The 25,351-nt window shown below is 47.8% G+C and overlaps 2 protein-coding genes and 2 non-coding genes across 8 annotated transcripts in view; 3 read left to right on the forward strand and 1 right to left on the reverse strand.

The window, feature by feature from the left end:
- LRSAM1 (leucine rich repeat and sterile alpha motif containing 1) overlaps positions 1-18,190 on the reverse strand; it is a 54,863-nt gene extending 36,673 nt beyond the window's left edge. The window contains exons 1-6 of one of the 5 annotated variants that reach the window (XM_008174856.4): positions 18,052-18,190; positions 12,810-13,003; positions 10,180-10,236; positions 8,685-8,729; positions 5,254-5,331; positions 4,452-4,520 (exon numbers count right to left, since the gene is read on the reverse strand). In XM_008174856.4, the coding sequence (XP_008173078.2) occupies positions 4,452-4,520; positions 5,254-5,331; positions 8,685-8,729; positions 10,180-10,236; positions 12,810-12,881 (321 nt within the window). In that variant the 5' untranslated portion in view covers positions 12,882-13,003; positions 18,052-18,190. Of the gene's footprint in view, positions 1-4,451; positions 4,521-5,253; positions 5,332-8,684; positions 8,730-10,179; positions 10,237-12,809; positions 13,004-15,173; positions 15,297-17,569 lie in introns of those variants that run through there. The other 4 variants (XM_005292644.4, XM_065572468.1, XM_008174858.4 and 1 more) reach the window with 4 other exon arrangements.
- A 195-nt stretch (positions 18,191-18,385) lies between these two features.
- On the forward strand, positions 18,386-24,393 carry RPL12 (ribosomal protein L12). The gene is made up of 7 exons (XM_005292645.5): positions 18,386-18,766; positions 19,258-19,331; positions 20,548-20,646; positions 21,616-21,697; positions 22,748-22,834; positions 24,085-24,197; positions 24,296-24,393. Exons 1-7 carry the CDS (start codon positions 18,730-18,732, stop codon positions 24,299-24,301), a joined length of 498 nt encoding a protein of 165 aa, XP_005292702.1. The 5' UTR covers positions 18,386-18,729; the 3' UTR covers positions 24,302-24,393.
- LOC112060525 (small nucleolar RNA SNORA65) lies at positions 21,241-21,371 on the forward strand. Its single transcript, XR_002889834.1, has one exon. It is a non-coding gene; the product is annotated as a small nucleolar RNA SNORA65 (small nucleolar RNA).
- On the forward strand, positions 22,452-22,579 carry LOC112060524 (small nucleolar RNA SNORA65). Its single transcript, XR_002889833.2, has one exon. It is a non-coding gene; the product is annotated as a small nucleolar RNA SNORA65 (small nucleolar RNA).
- Positions 24,394-25,351: the final 958 nt, after the last annotated feature.

The raw sequence follows: 25,351 nt of genomic DNA on the forward strand, positions 1-25,351 counted from the left end.
ACCCAGAGCATGTCCATTTACTCAGAACAATGGTGATCCCCATTCATTGGTGAAAGTAGAACACAGAACTGAGTCCAGGTGCAGCAGGTGGAAAACAGACTGACCTTCTGCCATGGCTAAATGCCCACCTTTTCCCTTTGTTTGCACAGAAAAATAATCCGGATATGATCAGATGAGTGCTATATACTGCCACATAGGCTGAGGACCCAGTAACCCATAACAGTCCATGGCTGTCCCAGACTCCTCGGAGTTACTCTTGGGGGAATTCTGTGCTAGCTGTTTTGGTGCCACAGCGGCCTCTGCTGGGCAAAGGCAGAACTGCAGTACTTCTGGGACAGAAATGTATTTTCTGCTGAAAAAAAAAAAAAAATCAGCAGGACACATGACTTCTGCATATGCATAATAGAGCAGAATTCCCTGAGGAGTACTAGGGTCGAGGACAGGGGTAGTCAATTTTTTTGTGTCAAGGTCTACATTTCTTGGCCAGGGTACAGTCAAGGTCCAGACTTCAGAGAAACATTTTTCACACCACAAGTGCCCCTGTTCAACACATACAATGCTGTGTAATACACCCAGGGCCTATATTGCTAGTGCACTGTATAACCTAAAAATAACCTCCAGGAAAGATGTAATAAATTAGATCTGAGACTTTGAGAAAATACATCGATAAAATGTCAGATGCAAATATTAGCATTAAAACATTTTCAGACAATTGTTTTAAGTTTGAATTTGTTTTGAGTTTACAAGGAGTATTAACTTTGGTTTGTCAAATAAAATTATTGTAGGCATATAACCCCGCCGATTACCCCCGTGACGTTGTGCAGTCTATATGGTTTTATAAAAATATAGTAATGAGTGAATATTATGTAACTGGAATATGCTTCATGAAAAAGGTCTCTTGTAAGGTATCATTACAAAGCTTATAGTCTACTGAGTGTGATCGTCCTATTTGTATAAATGTACCACTCTTGTATCTGGGACTAGAAATATGAAATATAACTCATGAGGGCCTATTGTAATTATGCAAAGTATGGGCCATTAATCATGGTTTGGAATCTTAATGGCTCCAATCAACCAGGACAATTGACTGAGGCTCTGTTTGCTAGCAAGCCTTTCAGTGAGTCAGGCTGGGAGGAATGAAGGCTTGGGGTCTTACCGTGACATGTGATCATGTCACATGAACTGGAATCCATCTTTAACCTGGTGCTTTTCCAGTGAGGGGAGGTGGAAACCCAGAGAGAGACAAAGGATTCCCGCCTTATGCAAAAGATATATAAAGGGGGGGAAGAGAACAGAGGAGGGGAGAAGCCATCATGAAGGAACCCCTAGGTACCACCTGAGCTGGAACAAGAGCTGTACCAGGGAAAAGAATTGTGCCTGGGCCTGGAAGGTGTCCAGTCTGAGGAAAAAACTTACTGAAGCATCTCTGAGGGTGAGATTACCTGTATTCAGTTTGATTAGACATAGATTTGCACATTTTATTTTATTTTGCTTGGTGACTTACTTTGTTCTGTCTGTTACTACCTGGAACCACTTAAATCCTACTTTCTGTATTTAATAAAATCACTTTTTACTTATTAATTAACTCATAGTATGTATTAATACCTGGGGGAGCAAACAACTGTGCATATCCCTCTATCAGTGTTATAGAGGGCAAACAATTTATGAGTTTACCCTGCATAAGCTTTATACGGGGTAAAACGGATTTATTTGGGTTTAGACCCCATTGGGAGTTGGGCATCTGAGTGTTAAAGACAGGAACACTTCTGTTAGCTGCTTTCAGGTAAACCTGCAGCTTTGGGGCAAGTAATTCAGACCCTGGGTCTGTGTTGGAGCAGACGGGAATGTCTCTATAATGTCTGGCTCAGCAAGACAGGCTGCTGGAGTCCTGAGCTAGCAGGGAAAACAGGAGCAGAGGTAGTCTTGGCACATCAGGTGGAAGCTCCCAGGGGGTTTCTGTGATCCAACCCGTCACACTCCCCACCAGCTCCTCTCCCCTTACTGCCCCCAGCTGACCACACCCAGCTTAGGGTTACCATATTTCAAGTTCCCAAAAAGAAGACATTGACAGAAGGGGAGGGGAAGCTGGGGGTACAGTTGGGGGTGCTGGAGGGAATATTTGGGGCAATGAGGGAGGAGTGTGTGTACTGGGAGGGGATAACTGGGGGTGCTGGAGGGGTGTGTACTAAGAGGGGATATTTAGGGGTGCAGGATGGGTGGGTGCACTGGGAGGGAGAATTTGGGGGTGCTGGAGGAGTTACGTGGTGGGGTCTGTGTACTGGGAGAGGATTTGGGGGGGTGCTGAAGGGAGTATTTGTGGGGGTACAAGAGAGCTGCGTGTATTGGGAGGGGGCATTTGGGGATGTTGGAAGGGGGATGTATACTGGGAGATGGCATTTGAGGGGTGCTGGAGGGAGTTCCTGGGGGGTTCTGGAGGGTCTGTGTACTGGGAGGGGGCTTTTGCGGGGTGCTGGAGGAAGTATTTGGGGAGTGCTGGAAGGAGCACCTGGGGCCTCACTCTCAAGGTGGGGGGCAGTGTTGCTCCATGCCATGGTGTCAGGGTGGCTGGTGCAGGCCTGGGACCCAGTGCCAGCCCATCAGTCAGCGCTTCCCTGCCTCTCCCCTTCTCCAGGGTGGGGAGCTGGGGCCTGGCTCTGAGGCCCCGTGGTGGGGCAGGTGACCTGGCTGAGAGATGCATGGCAGCTGCGCTGACCTGGTGGGCTGGGTGACCCAGCTCCCCACAAGTCCCCAGATTGCCCACCAGGTCCCTGCCCAGAGAGGCTCCCACTGCCCCACTCACTGAGCCCAGATGCCAGCGCCTGCTCATTCACCCATATGGCCCACTCGCTCCATCCCTGTGCTGCTGCCAGCTGGTGGAGGATGGAGCTGGTGAGGCTGCAGCTGCACCAAGCAGCCGCCTGGAGACACATTGTGCCCAGCAGCCTGGCCCAGCCACCCACCCCTCCCCATGGATCCTGCCCTGCTTGGCTTCAGCCAATTTGACTTTTACAGTCCACTCAAAAGTGTCTGGATTTGGCCCATGGTCTGCCTATTGACTACCCCTGGTCTAGGGGCATGAAACCCAGCTGAACCCTCTACCAAAGCTGGTGTAATCAGAATGAATTTTGTTGGTTTATTCATATTTTATATGGCATCTCGCAATAATGGAACTAAGTCCACATACCAGGCAGAGGGACCTAAAGATCAGCTAGTAACTTCCAAGAGGGCCAGTCTATCATCGTTAGCATCTAAAGATTAATTAGCCATTGCTTAGTCTATTTTTCAGGAGACACTGCAACCATTATTCCCTGCCTGGGACTACTGTGGAATCTCAGTGTTTGACTGGAACCCCCAGTCAAAGCATGGAAAAAAGTCCCATCCCCCCTCAGACTGGCAGATGCTGATTTATTTCTTCCCCATCTGGAACATATTTCCCAGCCTCCATTGCTAGAGCACCAACTTCCCAACAGAAGGGCAGAGCATACAACCCAATCAGAGCATGCGGCTGAGGTCTCAGTTAGTTTGTTCACATAACGGTCCAATCCTGCCCTACCCACGGAGACCATCTCCCTCCTCCACAATGCACAGCTTCTCATGGTCTATGGAACAGGGCTCCCAAAGTCACTGCTGAGGGCAGGTCTCTCACAGGCTGCACAGGACATGTGCCCCCTCCATATTATGTACAATACACACATACTTTAAGTCTTGTAATGCTCTTCCTCATTTCTCAGGAGACAAGATCCCTATGCTCCAGTGGGTTCTCATAGTGGAATGTCCGGTAACTTCCTAGAGCAATGCCCTCTGCAGCAAGAGCGCAGAGCAGGAGGGGAGGACTAGTCTCTTTCTTCAGTGGCAACTGGACATCAGAGTTACAATAGGCACTCCAGGACTGTCGCTCCCAACACATTCATTGGCGGGGAGGGATAGCTCAGTGGTTTGAGCATTGGCCTGCTAAACCCAGGGTTGTGAGTTCAATCCTTGAAGGGGCCATTTAGGGATCTGGTGCAAAAATCTGTCTGGGGATTGGCCCTGCTTTGAGCAGGGGGTTGGACTAGATGATCTCCTGAGGTCCCTTCCAACCCTGATCTTCTATGATTCTCTATGAATAGGAGCTGCAGAACCTGAGTATTTCAGAAAGGCAATAGGACTGGAAACTTCTGCTTCTGGCACATGGTTGGTGACCTGGTTTGCTAGCCGTTGCCCTAGCCTGAAGGCCAATTATAGCAGAGTGGTGTAAACTGGCACCAAGAAATGTGAAGCGTCTGCTATGCCCCATACTGCCATTTTCACTGCGATTAGCCTGGCTCTTGGGGAAAGTGATAAGGATCCAAGCCACTGACAACTATCATTTAAAATACTAGTTAGCTATTTAATAGCAATACAAATCAACCATGCTGCCCTAGAAGAGATCCTAAAGCAGGCACCCAGGACACAACCCACAAACCCTTTACCTGGAGATATGTCAGCTGGCCAATATCATCAGGAAGCGATGTCAGCTGGTTGTCATGGAGATCTAAAACCTAGGACAGGAGGAGAAGATTCCATCTCAACCAAGCTTGTGGTGAGGTGTCACATTATAAGCACGAAAGGAGAGCAGTTACCCAGCAGTGAAAGTCAGTCTGCCAGGCTGCAACTTTCAAAGGGTCCTAAGAACATCAGGCATCCATTTCCTATTGACTTCCAATAGGAGTTGGGCACCTTACCCCCATCAGTGATCCATTGTTCTCCATGTCCAGCGAAGGAAGGACAAGAAGTAACCTGGACTCAGATTGGACCAAGGGAGACTTAGGTTAGATATTAAGAAAAGTTTTCTAACTCTACAGATAGTTCAGCACTGGAACAGGTCACCAAGGGAGCTTGTGGGGAATCCCTGTCACTGGAGGCTTTTAAGAACAGGTTGGACTAAAAGCTGTGAGGGATGGGCTAGGTTTACTTGGTCCCGCCTCAGTGCAGGGGGCTGGACTTGATGAACTCTCCCGATCCCGTCCAGCCTTGCATTTCTATGGCTAAGAAAAACCCAGCCTCTGCAAACAAATGGATTCACGGTAGTGCCAGTGACAGTAGCTCAACAACCACCAGATGGTAAAAACTTCCTGCCACTGCCTCCCGAGGATGAAACTGAAGAGATGAGCTCAGTGAAGAAGCCTTTGCACCTTGCTGCCAGTCCCTAGAGGCGAGAATCAGTTTGATGGGTAGGGGGTTTATTTGGTTTACTCTGCAGCACAGAGACACTGTTACAGGGTCACAGGTTACCTTCACAGTTATGAGATTCAGGAGACTGCAGGACTTTGGAACCAGAGATGTTAGATTATTTGTATGAACAATCAGCACCTGAAAAGAAAAATAACATTGGAATAACATCACAGGAGATATTACAGCCTGAACAACCACATCCCCGTGGATTTCATTCTGTATTCAATTATTTTATTTCTGTAAGCGGTTCAGACCTGATTAGATTAAATATTAAATAAAATAATTATTTGCATGAGTGGAACTGGCTGCCACAGGAGACCAGAGTCAGATATCACAGCTGGATTTAAACAGGGTCTGGATAATTTTCTGATCAATAATACTTGAGGTCATGCCAGCTAAGACAGCAGGAGATTTGATTCATTCTAAGTTAACTCCTGTAGGGGTTCAGCAAGAATTCCTACACATATTCTCCTGTGAAACAGAGGCCCATTAGTGGTTCACTACTCTCTGATAGCAACTCCTATCAGGCTTGACAAACTCACTACACCTAACATACTGCTATCGTAGTATTTGTCTGTAAAGAAGGTCATGTGAGGTATTACATGAAAGCTTATAGCAGCAGTCCCCAAACAGGGGACCCCAAAGCGGTCAGGAATGGAGCCGCAGGGGTAAAGGGGCCAAGGCTGGGGCTGCAGCCAGGGGTGAGTCTGGGGCTGGGAGTGGGGCCGCAGCCCAGCTGTGGTGAGGGTGCTGAGGTTGGGGACTGGTGCAGGGTCAGGAGTGGAGCCACACCTAGACTGGGGCCAGGGCCAAGCGTGGGGCCGGGGACGCCTGGGGGCGGGAGCAGAGCAGAGCTGGGGGCGGGGAGGGGCTGGGTGGCATTCCCTCCCTGCCCCCATGGCAGCTGGCCTGGGCCCCACAGCACCCCCCGGATGTTCCTCCATGCCCCCATGGGGGGCACGCCCCACACTTTGGGGACCTCTGGCTTTATGGTATACTGGTTATCGTAGGCGTTGTGAGATGTATATATGGGTGGTAACTAAGAAGTTGTATGTATGTGTGTGACATTATTAATATAATCTGGGACCATATAGATCATTGTTGCAACCAAAGTCCTGTAGTGGCACCAAATCTTGTATAAAGGGGGTCAAATGAGGTGTCTAAGACAAGAATATGGTTTGCTGGTTATGATTATGCTGTCTATATGTGTGTATCAATTTTGTAGTTGAAGTTGTGAATATTGGCTCTATACTGTTTGTATTTCAAACTTATGCTATGCTTCTGGGAAACTTCCCAGACAAGTTGGTGTTAGCTCTGCCTAGCCTGCTTGATGGCCCATTAAGGACCATCAGCTATGCAAATGACCCATTGAGAGAAGGCAAATATGCCTTGCAACTCAGCAAAGTATGCAGGGACTGGCCCACGTGACTCCAGACTCCATTTTGCTGTAATTTTCCACAGTAAGGACAAAGAGATGTTCTTACACCTGGAAAAGACTATAAAAGGCTGATGCATCTCCTCCATCTTGTCTTCAATCCTGCTTCTTACCTCTGGAGGGACTTTGCTACAAACAGAAGCTCTGAACAAAGGACTGATGACCCATCCCAGCTGGGGATGTATTCCAGAGACTTGATTTTGAACCTGCAGTTTATTTCATCACTGCTACAAGCCTGAACCAAGAACTTTGCCATTACTGTATGTAATTGAGTCCATTTAACCAATTCTAGCTCTCATCTCTATCTTTTTCCTTTTATGAATAAACCTTTAGATTTTAGATTCTAAAGGATTGGTAACAGCGTGATTTGTGGGTAAGATCTAATTTGTATATTGCCCTGGGTCTGGGGCTTGGTCCTTTGGGATCGAGAGAACCTTTTTTCTTTTATTGGTGTATTGGTTTTCATAACCATTTGTCCCCATAACGAGTGGCACTGGTGGTGATACTGGAAAACTGGAGTGTCTAAGGGAATTGCTTGTGTGACTTGTGGTTAGCCAGTGGGGTGAAACCAAAGTCCTCTTAGGCTTGGTCTACACTAAACCCCCAAATCGAACTAAGGTACGCAACTTCAGCTACGTGAATAACGTAGCTGAAGTTCGAAGTACCTTAGTTCAAACTTACCTCGGTCCACACGCGGCAGGCAGGCTCCCCCGTCGACTCCGCGGTACTCCTCTCGCCAAGCTGGAGTACCGCAGTCGACGGCGAGCACTTCCGGGTTCGACTTATCGCGTCCAGACAAGACGCGATAAGTCGAACCCAGAAGTTCGATTGCCAGCCGCCGAACTAGTGGCTGGGTATAGACGTACCCTTAGTCTGGCTGGTTTGGTTTGCCTTAGAGGTGGAAAAACCCCAGCCTTGGGCTGTAACTGCCCTGTTTAAGCAATTTGTCCTGAATTGGCACTCTCAGTTGGGTCCCACCAGAACCAGCATCGTTACAGTGTGCTACAAATGTGTTCAAACGACATGACCAGGCAGGGCTGATGAACAAGTTTGTCACAGACAGGAATGTTGGTTTACATCAGAGACCTTGGCAGGCAGGTAAATCAAGCAATGCAAAAGCCAACATGATGGGAGCTGCATTTGCATGCAAGTCAACAGGAAAAGCCAGGCTGACCGGGGAAGCGGAGAGTATGAAATCAGCCTGGGAAAGCACTGGAGACTAAAACCACCGGGGGGTTGTCTTGTCTCTGGGGTCAAAACAATGAGTTTTGGGGAAATATAAGGAGAAGCAAAAAGACATTTTGTTATTCATGCCCCTGGCAGAGTGGAGTGATTCGTGACCATTATGGATCCTGGTTTTGACTGAAAACCAGCAAGCTCTGCAGACAGATTTTGAGGGTGAGAAAACTGCTTTAGCCAAAGGACTGTAGCCTGCTAAAGTTATGTTTAGTCTCTTAGAAGTGTGTGATATTTTTGTTTTTATTTTTAACGAATTCTGTTTCCATTACCTTTATGCAGCATCACTTAAATCTTTCTCTTTGTTAATAAATTTCTCTTGATTTTATCATAAGTACATCTCAGTGCTGTAATATTAAGCAAAGTGTGAATCCTTAGTTGAATCAAACAGGCTGGTGTGTGCAGTGTCCCTTTGGAGATAGCGAACTTGGTAATTTCTGTGAGAGTCCAGTGACGGGGCTGGATACTGCAGGGAATGCCTTCAAGAGGGATTGGAGTGCACCTAAAGTTAACTGGCACGGTAAAGCAAGGCTGGCAGAGCTTCTGAGTAGATTGTTTGACTAGAGTGATAGGGAACTGACACCACATTTAGCACCAGCAAGTCTCTCTCTCTCGCTGAGGCAGGGGAGTAACAAGATAACAGAATCCTGGGTGCCCCAAGAAAACATCACAAAACCCTCTATATATAGCATTGCACAACTGGCCAAGTGCATTAAGGACAGAGATTTCACCTTCCTCTGAAGAATCATCTAAATGCCCATATACGCTACACAGGCACATCACATACTGTAATAACGCTTAGTATTTAGACTTCTCTTACCTTTTTTTGCAAAACTTTACATGTTGCAAAAGCGCCATAAGGAATCTGAAATCAAGCACAAAAATAGCTCAGTATATCACAATGATACATTGCAATGTGCCATTACTTTTCTAAGCACTTCTAAAGTATCCATCCACAGGATTGAACAATCCGCTTTCATTAAAAACCCAACTGATTCTAAAATTACTGGTCTCTGTCATTAGTCAATAGCTGGTCCCCAGCACTTCACTGCACTGCTGTGAACATCAACCAGTGGCTCTGGGCAGCACAACAGGGACTTCGGGCTAACAGAGAATGTGCTGCTAGGTCTGGGCAGCTGTCCAGGACTTGAGCAGCTTAACAGGCAGTGTGCAGATCCCTCAGGAGCCCAGGCACATTCTAAATGAGTCACTATACAAATGGGGATCCCAGCATGTCTTTGTAACCCCCAGCACACACCCTGGCCAAATGGGAAAGGGGAGAGGATAGATGCCTTTACATATATTGGCAACTGTACACAGGGGGCAGTCAGAAAACTGAGATCAGCGCACACTTTTAGCCAGTACCAAGCACCATGGCACATTTGGAACCACTGATGCTTTGACCTGTCTTGTTCACATGAAGGTGAAACATCAGTGGGTTTGCATCTCACAGACTATCAGGGGGCCAGAATGTGAAGATGTGTCTCGCTAAAGGGCGTGGCAATTCCTCACTCACTATTACTGTCCTTGCTTTTCAACATCTGGGTTGTTCCAAGTTTGTGGGAAGCCTAGAAGAAGACAAAGCTAGGAGAGGGGTCTTGCTTTGCAGTTAGGATTTTTCTCTCTTCTTAAAGCAGCTGGCTCTGGGAGGGGGCTCAAGGCTGGGGCTTGGGGTGCAGGAGGGGGTTCGGGTTGCAGGAGGGGATATGGGGGTGCTGGCTCCGGGAGGGGGCTCAGGACTGGGGCTTGGGGTGCAGGAGGGGGCTCGGGGCTGAAGGTTGGGGTGCGGTCTCCCGCTGGGCAGCACTTACTTCCAGCAGCTCCCAGTCGGCGATGCAGTGTGGCTGCCACTAAGGCAGGCTCCCTGCCTACCTCGGCCCCATGCCACTCCTGGAAAGCGCCAATGCGTCCCTGCGGCCCCTAGGGGGAGGGGGCGGGCGGCACGTGGCTTTGGGCGCTGCCCCTCTCTACAAGCACTGCCCCCGCAGCTCCCATTGGCCACAGTTCCCCATTCCCAGCCAATGGGAACTGTGAGTGCGATGCTTACAGGCAAGAGCAGTGTGGTGGAGGGAGACCTCTGCCCCCCGACCCCCCTGGCTGCTTCTGGAAGCGGCATGGGTCCGGGACAGGCAGGCAGCCCCGCTGTGCAGCTGGAGATCACGATCAACTGGGAGATCCTCCAGGATCGACCAGTCGATCACAACCGACCGGTTGGTGACCACTGCTCTAGACTCATCAGAGTATAACGACGGAAGTTCAGTACTGGGAGGAAATGAGAGAGCTGGACAGGTCCCCTCACTCTGCAAATCACATACCTCGGAGAGTTCACATTTAGATATATCAAGAATGTCATCAGCACCAGCTTCTTTTGCCTACAGAGCGAGAAAGAGATAGAGATATGTGCTGCAGCTTTAGAATGCTTAGAGAGACAAGTGGCCTCTTGTTGGCTAAACTACCCTGCTGACATAGAAATTTAATCACAGCTCTTTGTTATGGCCACCACAATCAAGGGCAAGTATTAGATGCAAAGTATATTCCATAGTTATACCTGCAGCCCTGCTCATGCAGCAGCAAAGTGAATTTTGTATCAAGAGCAGAGATGTCACTTGTGCGAGAAGATTTTAACAGAGAGCATATGAAAGTGTTTTAGTGACATAATTCCTGGTTCTCTAGGACTGGAGAGAAATAGATCATGCCATGAATGAGAGGGAGGCTCTACTACATAAAGGGACTACTGTAAAAATGACACCTCTTAGTCATCAGACTTACTCCCTTTGTGCATTGAGAATCAGATTCTGCTATCTATAGGAACAAAAGTAATTGCTGCTGCTTTCTATTCCTGCTACAGGGCTAACTCAGCTGCTGAAAGGGGAGCTGGGATTCATTCCTTCTTGTGTAAAGCGGTTATGTTCCAGTTAGTAGCACTTGTGTAAACCTGTTGCTATCACTGAAGGCAATAATGAGGTTGCACCAGTGAGCATAACTTGGCCTCTCAAACTTGTTATTATTAGTGAGGCTCATAGGATGGAAAGAGTAAAGCTTGACTAGGAGCCAAGACTGAGTCTACCGGGATGGCAGTTAGAAAAAAAATCCTTTCACTTGGAGACTAAGCACAGCCACTATGGCAATAATCCTGGGACAACAAACACCAGGCCCCACAGTGCTAGTTCTACTGACACTTTTCCAGAGCAGAGACACACTTTGTGCCTGACCCTGCACCACTACAAGCAGTAGGAGTTTCACCACTCACTTCAAGGGGGGATGGATCAGGGTCTTCAAGTGCATAAGCACCTAGGCCCTGATCCAGGAGGATATTTAAGTACATGACTAACTTTAAACTCGTGAATAGTCCTACTGACTCAAAAGCTCTATCGTGCTTATGCACCTTGCTGAATTGGGGCCCCTCAGACAAGTTTCAAGGAGCAAAAAGTCAATTCCAAACACCACCTAAGCTTTATCGGTGAAGGTGAAAGTTTGAATGAATTTTAGGGATGGTGGAGTAACAGATTGATAGCCCTGGAGACCAAAGTTCCCATTTATTTCCAGAACAGGTAAAGTCCCAGCAATGCCCAGGGCAAGCTGCCCCTTTACTGCCCCACCAATATGCCAATCCTGACATGGTGCAACCATATCTGGGTTCACTGTCCTTGGCCTCTCTGCTGAGACTGTCAATAAGTGACCATTTTTGTGTATTTTGTTACATGTACACCTGTCCCACTAGGAACTAGCCAAAGACCCCCTCCCCACAAATTCATTTCACACAGTCTACTGAAATGAAGGCAGCTTACATGAACATAAAAGTGAAAGGGAGTTGTGATTGGGAACCCGACAGAGGCTAACAACAACTGCCAAGCCAGTCCAATTAGTTGATTGGACTCTGAACAAATGAATCACGGTAATGTTCAGACACAAAGAAAACCATCACTTTCACTGGTCAGGCTGCTGGGGTTACTAGGAAGAATTAGAAGCAGCTGCAAGTCACAAGAGCAATTCTTCATAACACTCAGCATCCTCATCTGAGCTATTAAAAGATACAATGACCAGTTGGAAGAAGAGTTCTTCTAGTCCTCTGCAGCTTCATTTTGGGGGTCTAATCATTTCCAAAGTAATGACTTCAGGGAGTAGCATTATTAATACATATTTAATCATTCCTGTTTTCACCAGACAATTAGATGTAACTACTGTTATTAACCCGGGTAGTGAAACTGATGTCATGCAGATACGTGTCAGAAAATACAGGGGCCAAATTCAGCTTTAAACGAAGGTTTTAGTGCAGAGCAAGATAGCAGGAAGTGCTTAGAGAGGCAGAGCTAATACATCATACTAGTTTAAAATACACACATTGGATGCAGACATCCAAAGCAACATTTGATCCTTTGGCTAGCTAGTGTCTCTAAATGATTAAAATTATGAATAGGGAAAAAAGGCTAAAACCACTCATCTCTTCTCAGTTACACCAGCTACACCTCATACAGTGCATAAGGCCTTTCATCCTGAAGCACTTTGCTATCTGCTTAAATAGGAATCAATCTCCCGCTACCGAAATGTGGCAGCCTCTGGGGTACAACATAGCAGTCATCCTATGCCAGCACCACTCTACAACTACTTTTAGAAGTGGTGAAAAAAACTACCTGGGGATTGTTTTAAGGAAGCAGAATATAAACCAGGGGACAGACCCTCAGCTGGTATAAAGCATTGTAGTTTCATTCACTTCAATGTAGCTATGACAACTTATACCAGTTGAGGATCTACCCCAGCTGTCCTGGCCAAATCACAGTGCAGGTAAACACCTGGACTTTCATTCATTATTATTATTTGCACTGCAGTAGCACCTAGTAGTGAAAGTGGCATAGAATCTGTAGTTACCAGTGGTTGGGAGTTCAACTTAGCACCCTTATCCAAAAGAGTGATACAGAAAAGGGAAAAGCACCACGCCAAAGCTTACCAGGCACATTTGGTATTCAAGGCGCTTCCGGGCCTCATCACTGGGTTTCCTTTTACGGAAGAACAGCAGCATCTTTAGCTTTTCACTCCAGATCTGTCTCAGTGGCAGAAAGCGATCAGTGTAAACAAAGGCAGAAGAGTCAGGGAGTGTATGTAACAGGTGTTGACAGGGAGCCTGTGTTAAGGAATTTCACTCTAAGTAAAAAGAAGAGAAAATCACCATCTCTGCATTTGTCTTTGTTTAGGCTCTGACTCTGCCAGATGATCCCCATAAATCAATGGGACTCCATGTTGGCAGAAGGATTAGAGTGCCCAATTTGATGCTTATTTTGCATCCAGGCAGTATCTGCCATTACAGTAGATTATTTTATGCTTTTAAACCCCACCTTTGCCTTGTGTTAATGTAATACTTTTCAGGCACTTGCTTTTTAGACAGAAATACAGAATCCAAGTAGGATACTTCTCCAATTTAATCACCTAATACTTTTGCTTAAAACATCTAGTAGTTTAAAGCCCATTTTCAGTTGGCAGACTTTTCAAGAGATAATCACTTTCATTCTGACCTATGTTAACGCAAGTGCACCTAAACTTTGCCCATAAAATCAGAGTTGATTGCCACCGAGTTAGTCATATGCAGTGGCATGGGCTGCAGAGACGATAAATTCCAAACTGCAGTGCCCGGAGGACAAGCCTCTCAGCTCAAGCTTGAGTATTGATGCTGCGACCTGTAGTTTTTGCAGACAGTCTTGCCATATTAAACACTAAGGTGGCCTTGTTACACCGAATTATGGACTCTGTGGGACACATTTGGCCAATCCTGAATTAACCAGCAACTATGCAAACAATACCGCAAGTCATGTAGCAACAATAGCAATAAGGTGAGAGTGTTGTAGTACACCAAGACCATTCCTATCTTCAGAAATGAGGCCTGCATGAACTAACATGTACTGGGGGTTACTACCATTTGGAGATAATGTACCAAAAACCTCAAAGAGCTTTGGGATACAGGGTTGCAAAGAGTAACTGAATGGTTCTTTCTCAGATGAGCTGTGACTGGAACTATGTATTACTAATGTATTACTATCTGCTATACATGCACATGGCAGATACAGTCCCATCAGAGGGAGCACCACAGCACCAGACATTATTAAGATTTATAATATAAACAACAAAATAATGACATTAAGTTCATGAAAAATATGGCAGCTTTCATTCCCTCAGAATAACCTTAAAATGGAAAAGTCCAGCAGTCAGAACTAAACTAAGAGCAGCTAGCACCAGATGCAGAATGAGAGAATTAGGAATATTCAGCCAAGCCAGATCTGGCTGTTTGAATGGCTCCTAATGCTTTATAAAATGATACTCTACGTAGAAATTTACACACACAATACACAACGTTACTGGTCCATTACAAAGGTTTTATTGGCTGATGTTGGGGTAGCTGCATAACTCACAAGCAGTGAAGGCACAAGTGAGTCAGGGAAGGCAGGGTTTCTTAATGCCTACCGTATCCCCACATATATTTTATATATGTCAAACACTGTAAAAGTGTTTGCAAGATTTTAGGTTTCTAAACTGATACAATGTTCAGGGCCTTTCACTAGTCCAAGACTGAAGATTGCTGTGAAGGGCAGTTTAGAAGGAGAAATTTCGACCGGTTGTCTGGCAAATTGGGTCCTTTAAATGGCAGCTGCTTGGAAACTGCTCAGAAATTCAGGAAGTCATCCAACAGATGTGGGTTAGCTGGCACACAGCACATGACCGGGGTGCATGATAAACAGAACGTATTACATGACTATCATTTTTCCATAGGTGCTGTGTACATGAAAGCTATCTCATCACTATATTATTGGTGGGCTGGTAGTACTGCCTATTAATGTTGCCTGACACATCCCATTATAACACTCTATTTTCAATTGTTTATAACTTTGCCAGATTTCAAACATTTAAGGTAAAGTTCTCCATGCCAGGTGTCTGTCACAGACTGAATTATTTTCAAAAATTTCAGCCAAAATGGTTCAGCCATTTCCAGGAACAATGCTAGGGAAAAATAAGTCCTTTTGCAATGTTTAAAAAAAAATCTGGCGATCTTTTGACATGCTCTAGTGCCCTCATGCTTTGGAGCTGGTGACATTCAGCAAGGAGATGGCACATTGCTGACCCAAAGGCTTTTTGTCTTCCGTGTGAAAATCCACCCAAACATGGCTGAGTTATAAGCCTTTTGAAAAAAATCACAATTCACATAGGTTAAACATGTGCCATCCTCTCACAACTTCTACCTGTGACCAGATTGCGCTAGGGCCATCCCCACAAAGTGACTGAGCATGCACCAATCCAGGGCTACAGTGGAAAAACTGGACTTTACCTGTAATTACTGCTCCAGACTGGGGCGGAACAGGTCACTGGAACTGAGAGCACGGAGCTCTCAGTGTCCTCAGAGTGTTCTCAGAGACACCACCACCTCGCTGGCACCCAGGCTGTGTGGAGGATCCAAATACAGAAGGGACAAAAGCTGGACCATGGGGGTGGGAAAGGAGTCGACTGGGGCAAGGAGTCTGGTGAGACTGGGACTGGGTGGGGAACAGATTGTGACAGGAAGTTAAGGAGAGACTAGAACTGGCTGGGCAAGGAGCTAGATTGAGAGTCAGGAAGGAAGGGGAGGCTAGGACTAGTTTGGCAGGGAGGCTGGCTGGGCAAGAAGGCGTGGAGCTGGTGTGGGGAGGATAGGCTGGAATTGGATGCACAAGGAGACTGGGACTGAGATGGAGGGGGGTGGGGATGGAGAGGAAAATGGAACTGAGAGCCAATGAAGAAAACAGAGGGTGGAAAGGCTGGGAGCCAGTTGGATGGGTGGAACACTCAGATCACATGAAGACCACTAACTGCGGTAACCTATCATTTAAATCAGCTTCTGTACCAGATGACTGGAAGATAGCTAACGTGACGCCAATTTTTAAAAAAAGGCTCCAGAGGCAATCCCGGCAATTATAGGCCGGTTAGCCTAGCTTCAGTACCAGGCAAACTGGTTGAAACTATAGTAAAGAACAGAATGATCAGACACATAGATGAATACAATTTGTTGGAGAACAGTTACTATGGCTTTTATAAAGGGAAATCATGCCTCACCAATCTATTAGAATTCTTTGAGGGGGTCAACAAACATGTGGAAAGGTCTATAAAATCTTGACTGGTGTGGGAAAAGTGAATAAGAAAGTGTTATTTACTCCTTCACATAACATAAGAACCAGGGTTCATCCAATGAAATTAATAGGGAGCAGTTTTAAAACAATCAAAAGGAAGTACTTTTTCACACAACACAGTCAACCTGTGGAACTTGTTGCCAGGGGATGTTGTGAAGGCCAAAACCACAACAGGATTCAAAAAATAATTAGATAAGTTCATGGAGGATAGGTCCATCAATGGCTATTACCCAGAACAGTCAGGGATGCAACCCCATGCTCTGAGTGTTCCTACCCTCTGCCAGAAGTTGGGAGTGGACAACAAGGGATGGATCACTCGATTGCCCAATCTGTTCATTCCTTCTGAAGCACTTGGCACTAGGCCATTGCTGGAAGACAGGATAGTGGGCTAGATGGACCATTGGTCTCACCCAGTATGACTAGGGTTACCATATTTTGTGCCTCCAAAAGGAGGACACTCCACGGGGCCCCGGCCCCGGCCCCGCCCCAACTCCGCCCCTTCCCCAAAGTCTCCGCCCCCTCCCCTGCTTCCCGCGAACATTTGATTCGCGGGAAGCCTGAAGCAGGTAAGGGCGGTGTGGGGGGAGGAGGCGCGGCCCAGTCTGGCCCCCCCAGCGTCTCCAGCCTGGGTCAGCTCGGGCCCTGGGGTGCCGGCCACACCGCCGGCTCGGCACCGCCGACAGCCGGCCCGCCCCCCGAGCCCCTGGCTCGGCACCGCCGACAGCCGGCCCGCCCCCCGAGCCCCTGGCTCGGCACCGCCGACCGCCGGCCCGCCCCCCGAGCCCCAGGCTTGGCACCGCAGACTGTCGGCCCGCCCCCCGAGCCCCAGGCTCGGCACCGCCAACCGCCGGCCCCGCATGTCCCGATTTTCCCGGACATGTCCGGCTTTTTGGGATTTCCCCCCGGAAGGGGATTTGGAGCCCAAAAAGCCGGACATGTCCGGGAAAATCCGGACGTATGGTAACCCTAAGCATGACCATTCTTATGTTCTTATTCTCCTCCAGTGCACAACCTGCTATCAGTTACTCCATTAGCTCAAGTGGCCGAGGTCTATGTGGTGGATCTAAAGGTTCTAACCACACTGATGACACATGTGGGTGTCAATATGTCAAATACCATATGACCATGTAATTACAGACTGTATCATACATACACACAAGGAGGTTGATTTAAGGTTTCACAAGCACTCTTTCATACATTCCAAGGCCAGCAGGGACCATTGTGATTAACTAGTCTGACTTTCTATACAACACAGACCTGCCCCAAAATAATTCCTAGAGCAGATCTTTTAGAAAAATAGCCAGTCTTGATTTAAAAATGGTCAGCGATGGAGAATCAACCACAACCCTTAGTAAGTTGCACCAGTGGTTAATTACCCTCACTGTTAAACATTTACACCTTATTTCCAGTCTGAATACTGGCATTTCCTAACTTTGAATCATGCCTGAACTTCAAACCTTTAATAATGTTCTTGTAACAGTTTTCTGGGTATTATTTGCACATCACACCTGTGAGCATGCTAAGTTGCACAGCCTTGTGATACACTTCTTTTATCATGTACCTTATATCACCTGCGATGTGCAAAGGGTGACTGTGCCAGCCTGTCTCTGAAGATACTGACAAACCCCGAGCCAGCCACTCAGCTGTGCAGCCAGAATCTCCCCTGGGTGCAGAACCCATCAGAGGCAGGAAGGGGCCTTCGCCAGGACGGAAAGGACGGGAGGCTGACGGGCAGTTTGAAAGAGGGGACAACGCCAAGGCAACCAACCGCTCCCCTCCCAGCTCAGGCCGAACAGCGGGGCCGGGAGGGGGGAGCCCTCCCCCCAGCTTGTCACGGAAACCTCTGGCGGGGGGAGCCCCACGGGACCTTGGCAACCTGCGCGGTGGTACAGCCAGCCCAGCCTCAGCGAGCCCGGGGCAACGCCAGGAGCCCCAGACGGCTACAGCCAGAGGCGGCGGGGAGCCCCACAGACAGCCTCTCCCCGCCCCCAGGCATTGCCCCAGGCGGACTTATCTCATGCCCGATCTCGCTCCCTTACTCACCACTTTCCGCTGTCATAATAGGGACTTCCGGGTGCCCCGCCCCCTCGGCTGCGGGGTCACATGACCTAACCTACCCGCCACAGAGATGAGCCACAAGAGAGGCCAGAGCGTCCCATTCGCTTGGGCCTGGTGAGGGCTGTGCTTACACAGCGAGCCACTCCGCGATCCGAAGTCATAGGGACCTGCAGCTAGACGGGGGATTTGTTATCGTGCGACCCACCCGTTCCTCGCTAGGAACCAGGGCCTGATGTGAGGGAAGGGGAGAGACCTAGGCCCCCGCTTGGCCTTCCCTCCTTGGGGGCCTTGCCCACAGATAACATGGCGGCTGGGCCTCTCCCTCCGCGGAGTTCTGTGCCCACACCTGATACGGCGACTAAAACCTCCTTGCTGGGGCCTTTGCCCACACCTAACATGGCGGCTAGCTAGCCTCTGGGGGCCTTGCCCACACACAACATGGCGGGTGAGCTCCCCCGCCCTCCTGGGGGCTCTTGCCCACAGCTAACATGGTGGCCAGGGTGTGGCTTGCATGTGTCTCGCGAGATCTCGGTTAGTATATGTTGCGCGATCGGAGGCGGTTCCGGTCTCTTGTGCGCGCTATCCTAGGCCGGGAGGTGACGGGAAGTTGCCTGTCTCTCGCGCCCCCGATCCGGCTCCATCTGGCTCGGGCCCGCCGCCACCATGCCGCCCAAGTTCGACCCCAACGAGATCAAAGTCGGTACGTTGGTTGGGGGGGCGGCCCGGGAGATGCAGGGTCTGGGGCCGCGACACGCCGGGGAGCCGCTGTGCCCGGGCGGGGAGCAGAGCGCGGCGCTCCCTGAGGTGTTTTCCGCTGCTGTCTGACGTGGGGCGGCCTGGCGCGCTCTGCTTTGCCGGTGCCCGGCCTGGGTCCTGAGCGCGCCACTAACCGAGGCCTGGCAGCGCGCCCCGGTCAGCCGGGGGCTGTGCAGCGTTACAGCCGATCCCATCCCGCCTGATGAGACACGGCCAGCCGGTGTCCCCTGCGCAGCTGCCGCCTGGCTGGGGCCTGGGCTACGGCCCTGGGTGCCACGTGGCTGCTGTTCTCCGTGGGCAGCTCAGGCTGCACGTGCTGCGTACAGCCGGACCCTCTTTGGGTTCGTTATTGGGTGCAGGTGGCTATAGCAAAGCTTTACAAGCGACCGCGGGCTGTGTGAGCTCCCTGACCTCTCTGTATTGCTTTTACCTTAGTGTTCCTGAGATGCACCGGCGGGGAGGTCGGTGCCACTTCTGCGCTGGCACCTAAAATCGGCCCTTTGGGTTTGGTAAGTAGTGCTGGGAAAGATGTTGCTATATGTAGCTCACGGTATTAAAACAGATGCTGCTGTAACTGATACCTGGATGGCTAATCTATTAAAAGGGTATAATTAGGGTTAAATTACTTTAGTCTAAGCTAGAGATTTTTGTCCCAACGTGAACCTCTAAAACCCCACTGCAGAATAGCCATGAGCTGAAATCTAACTCTGTGTGAGTCCTGAGCTAGACTGAGTCAATTGCCTCTTTAACTACAGGAATCCAGTGTACCCACTTCCCTTTTAGCTAGGAATTCTGTTTACTTCCTTAGCAGTCTCTGTAAAGTGTTCAGCTACTCTCAGTGCATGAAAATTGCTCTACATAAAAAGCATTGGCTCTTCTAAAATGCTGTAGGGTTTGTCATAGATGTGAGTTTGATACTTGTGATTGGGCTGAGAGCAAATGTGCAATAAATTGAATTTAGCATTGTTTTTGTATAACTGGACTATTGTATCTCTTTGGGTGTGGTGTGTGAACATGTTAGTGTACCTCCCTGTGTGTGAGGGGGCTGTGGTATTGAGCTGGGTTTTTTGAGGGGGGGAGGGGAGGAAGATTAGCAAAATAAAAAGGCCATTGAAGGGAGTGAGAAGTGTGATGGGGAATGACTCTGGCCTTGGCTCCACTTGGGAATTCAGGCAGTGCTGTGAAGCGCAAGTGTAGTCACGCCACCAGCGCGCTGTATGTACTCCACCTCTGAGGGGAGTAACTTGCAGTGCTGCAGGCGCTGATTACACTGGCGCTTTACAGCGCTGCACTTCGGGGGGAGGGGGCGTTTTCACACCCCTGAGCGCAGCAAGTTGCAGCGCTGTACAGCGCAAGTGTAGCCAAGGCCTGAGGGTTGGAGGGGCCTGGTGCAAATAGCCAGTCAGGGCAGAGGAAAAGCTGCAGAAAGCTGTCTAATGTGTGTCCAGCAGTCCCTGCTGCCACTTCTGGGTTTGTGGCTTGCTCTGCTGAGGCATTTCTCTCTCCATGAGATTGCAGAGATACACAGGAGGGTTTGTATTTGCTTACATCAGTGAATTTAGCTGGCTGTTTGGCAAGAGGGGAATCTTTCAAGTACAACAATAAAAATAACTCCAGGTACAGGGCATGAAGTGTACAACATAATACAAGAGCTCAAATAAATGAGTGTGTTGGAAAATCTCATTCTGAAGAGAAAGTCAATTAAATGCTTGTTCTTGTCTTCAGTCTCCCAAAAAGGTTGGTGATGACATCGCCAAGGCAACAGGTGACTGGAAGGGGCTGAGGATCACAGTGAAACTCACTATCCAGAACAGGCAAGCTCAGGTACTAAACGCCAGAAGGGATGGCTTAGTGGTAGAAGCGCCAGGCTTGAAACACCTGGATTAGCTGGAACCACAAATGTCAATCCCGGCAGGGTCGACTCAGCCCTTCATCCTTTCGAGGTAGATAAAATGAGTTCCATGCAGTTTACTGTGTGGGGGTCTCCTGGACAAGACCTTAAAAACAAAGTCCTTCCTAATCTCTGTAGGCTCTGAAGAGCTGGGGAGTATCCAAGGGCAGAACTGCCTCTGGCCCACCATCCAGAGGCGGCTGCATTTCAGTGTGTAATTCAGGGCTGTCTAGACCGACGGTGCTGTGTTTTTCACTGTGCTCAGAAATAGCTGTGTGTCTCTGAGTCAAGAGCAGGCATCAAACTGACCATCAAGGTTAATGACAACAGAGCGGAGAGAAACAAATGGGTTCATCGGTCTGCCAGGGTTGGTATCATATTAGTGTTGTCATGGTTCCGAGAGTATTTAAGGTGTAACCTTTGACTGATAAATACTGGAGGTGGGAGGTGGAGAGCAAGTTTTTAGACCAGGGGAACACTGTGCCAAACCGAAATATTCCAACTGCTCTTTAGTATACTTGTAGCCACCCACAACCATACCTGTCTTGTACTGAAGTGACTGGTGTACTCCAGTGGTGAGCTGAGAGGGAATCCCCAGCTTAGGAAGCAGGGCTATTCTGTTTGTGGAGAGCTCTGTGCCGAAAGGCTGGGAACATTGAGTCACGCGTCTTTCCATAGAGAAGAATAGTAACAGGCATGTCCAGTACACACAGGTGGGAGGGTGATTGTAATTATTTTCTAGTAAATACAATGTATTTAGGTTAATTACAATTCTGTGTGAGTCGGAGGATGTGTTTAGTTAGCTCTGTCCTGAGACTGACTAGTTCTTCTGTCAATGATTCTGCATTTGCTTTCTGACCTCAGTATCTCCTAAAGAAAACATGTGCCTCTCCCCCATTTAGATTGAGGTTGTCCCTTCTGCCTCTGCTCTAATCATCAAAGCCCTCAAGGAGCCTCCTCGTGACAGGAAGAAGCAGAAGAACAGTAAGATTAATTTATAATAATAATATAATATAGAGAGATACCTATTTCATAGAACTGGAAGGGACCCTGAAAGGTCATTGAGTCCAGCCCCTTGCCTTCACTAGCAGGACCAAGTACTGATTTTGACCCAGATCCCCAAGTGGCCCCCTCAAGGATTGAGCTCACAAGCCTGGGTTTAGCAGGCCCAATGCTCAAACCACTGAGCTATCCCTGCCCCCTAAGATTTCCGTTTTGCTAACTTCCATTGGTTACTAGTGCTAAGTGGTGCATCCAGCCAGCCCAGATCTGGCTGGCTGTCACTTAACTTGCCTGCCTCCAGTTTACTCCTCTGCAAAATGGGAATATTTGCCAACCTTGTAGGGGATTGTGGGTCTTCATTAATGTTGTGAAACACTTCGAGATTCCAACCTGCAAAGCACAGAAGTACAATCCAAATCTATCTGAAGGGAAAATTACTCCCTAGGATGCAGGGAATTGAAATGATCTGCCTGTGTATGATGTACTTGTACGACCCGCTCAATGGTTCTCAAACTTTTGTATTGGTGACCCCTTTCACACAGCAAACCTCTTGGGTGTGACACCCCCCTTTACAGATTAAAAACACATTTTTATATTTAATGCTATTATAAACGCTGGAAGCAAAGCAGGGTTTGGCGCCTACAGCTCATGACCCCTTGAGGTGTCACAATGCCCAGTTTGAGAACCCCTGGACTAGCTGGAGATTGACTTGTCTAAAACTTCAGTAAAACAGCCACCTGCCACTGTACCTGTCTAGTATGAAGTGGCTGGTACAATCCAGTGGTGAGCTGATAAAAAACACCAGCTTAGGAAACAGGGTTATTCTCTCTGTGGGTAACTCTGTGCCAAAGTCTGGGAACACCCGATGATAAAACCAAGACCTCATAAGGAATGAGTGTGCTGGTGTATTATCCCCCTACCCTCTCTACTCCCTATTATCCCCCTACCCTCTCCACTCCCAAGGCTGAGAAGTTGAACTGATTTGGTTAATACTTTTCAGAGGACTCAGAGGTGGTTTGATTTTGTTCACAGTTAAACACAGTGGCAGTGTCAGCTTTGATGAGATAGTAAACATCGCACGCCAGATGAGGCACAGGTCCTTGGCCCGGGAGCTCTCTGGTAAGAGCAGTATGCTGCTAGTGGGTTACTAATGTGGTGGCTGCCATAGGCTGGTCCTGAGTGCCTGAACCAGCTCTGCCTTCTGAACTCAGATGGGCTGCAGAGGCCCTCATCCTGCTCTTCTACCCACTAGCTGGGCTCCATGCCAGCAACTTCAGCCTCTGCTGTAGGTTTTCACTTACAATACTCCTGGTGTGAAGTGGTAGTTTCAGAGCATTGGACAGTCAAGCTGGCAGAGGCAGAACATGTTTTTTGCCCCATACTTCTGACCCTGTCACAGTGCAGTCTGTTCCCAAAGGGGACTAACTGGTCCTCTGCTGACAGGTACCTGGGCATTAGCTAGCTTCATAAAGTACAATATAAATCCTCTTGAGTAGCTTGCATATCTGATTCAGTTTCTCAAGATACCTTAGTCTTAGAAGTTGGTCAGACCCATTTAGTAACAGGCCTGTCTTACATTCAGCCAAGTCAGCTATTAAGGGGGATTATTAATGGAGATATCCCATCTCCTAGAACTGGAAGGGACCTTGAAAGATAGAGTCCAGGCCCTGCCTTCACTAGCAGGACCAATTACTGATTTTTTTTTTTTTTTTTTTTTTTTGCCCCAGATCGCCAAGTGGCCCCCTCAGGGATTGAACTCACAACCCTGGGTTTAGCAGGCCAATGCTCAAACCACTGAGCTATCCCTCCCCCCCCAAGGGAACTTGTGAATGTCCTTCTGGAAGGCTCCATGTACCTTCCTGTCTGTCCTGAAACATCAGTGACCTTTCTAGGTTATCTCCTGGGTATGTCAATGCTCTGCACTCATGCAGGAGACCCACATTCCAGGACATGCTCATTATCCCCTCAGCTGTGAATCCTGCTAATGCACCTTGCAGACCTCTGAGAATGGAGGTTATGGCTTGTATAGGTAGAAAAATGGCATAGGGCAGTAGCTTTCAACCTGTGATTCCATCAATCCCTGGCGATCCCCAGACTATGCCTAAGATTTCCACAGGGGTCTGCACCTCCATTTTTTTAGGGGTCACTGGACCCTGACTTCCACCAGGTGGGAGATGTGCACAGGAAGTAACATGCTGTCATAAGTCACTGACTGCTGCTACCAACATACCTAGCAGGGGCACTTCCCTCCCCCTCCCCCCCCATATTCTTCTAATGGAAAAAGCTGAACTCTGAAAGCAAGTCAGGCTTGGTCTATGTCACACCACTGTGTTGTGGGGTGGGGCTAAGATGCAGTCTCTCTGTTACAGGAACCATTAAGGAGATTCTAGGAACTGCTCAGTCTGTTGGCTGCAATATCGATGGCAGACATCCTCATGATGTCATTGACGACATCAACAGTGGCACAATAGAGTGCCCAGCTGTGAGTCTCAAACTTCAGTTGAAATTGACTAGCATTGACTATGAACAAATATCTCTTTACTAATGGGAGGCTTATTTTTTTTTTCTTTTTTTCAACAGAACTGAGACAGAAGCCAAGAACTCACAACATGAAAGTTAATAAAGATTTTTTTTGTAACAATTACGAAACCTCAATAAAACCTGCAGTTGTCTGAGAATGGTCTGGTAGTTTAAATACAGGATTTAGGTTGTCATCTGAAGGTGCAAAATGCTGGAATCCAAACACATGGTTGGTTCCAGACAGTCTGTATTCTGCCACATGCCACATCAAGATTACAGGATTTTTTCTGGTCACACAGTGAACTAATATTTACTAGCTACGCTAACGGGTTGTACTTGAGACACCCCCTGCATTTTGGAATGGAGAAAACATGCTACAGAAATGTTACAAAGGTTAAAAGTGGAGATAGTCTCCATTAGAATTAGAGACAATACCTCATGTTGTAGAACATAAAGTGTCACTGTACTCGAACTGGCTTTGCTTAACTCCTATCCCTCTTAAAACTTGCCATCATAAATATATGTACTGCTTGTCAGAAGTTACTTAGTCATATTTGCTATGACACCAGCAGGTGGTTTATTTAGAATAGTAAATCTGTGCAAATCTTAACTTATGCTCAAGTGCTATGTGTACCTAGCAGCTAGAAGAGCATAAATAATACTGATATCTTTGCATGTGTAGGCTATGGAGAACTGCAGTCATGGTTTAAAATGTAGTACAGCCTGCAGGCAGATTGTTCAGGTGGCTAGCTTAAGCACTAACTCATTTAAATTATGAAGCTTTTATGCATGGTAGTGATGAAACAGGATACAGTATGATCCTGACATATAACGCTACCCTCTTAAATGGAAAGTTTCTCCTGAACACCCAGCCATGTTAAATATACTTGGACAAGTCAGTTTTAATAACAGGTGAAAAGTGAGTGCTTCCAAACGCCTCAACCTGAGTGGTAGTGAAGGCAGGCACCCTCAGTCTTGGTGTGTAATAGGCACCTAGTCCAATTCAAATATTCAATTTTCAAGGGTTTATTACTAGTAAGTGTATGGTGAATGGCAGCATCCTCAATTTCTAACAGCGAAAGCTACCCATTATTACAGTACAGCTCCAAGCTTTTT

This window comes from Chrysemys picta, chromosome 18 (genome assembly GCF_011386835.1).
Source record: "Chrysemys picta bellii isolate R12L10 chromosome 18, ASM1138683v2, whole genome shotgun sequence".
Taxonomy (NCBI): domain Eukaryota; kingdom Metazoa; phylum Chordata; order Testudines; family Emydidae; genus Chrysemys; species Chrysemys picta.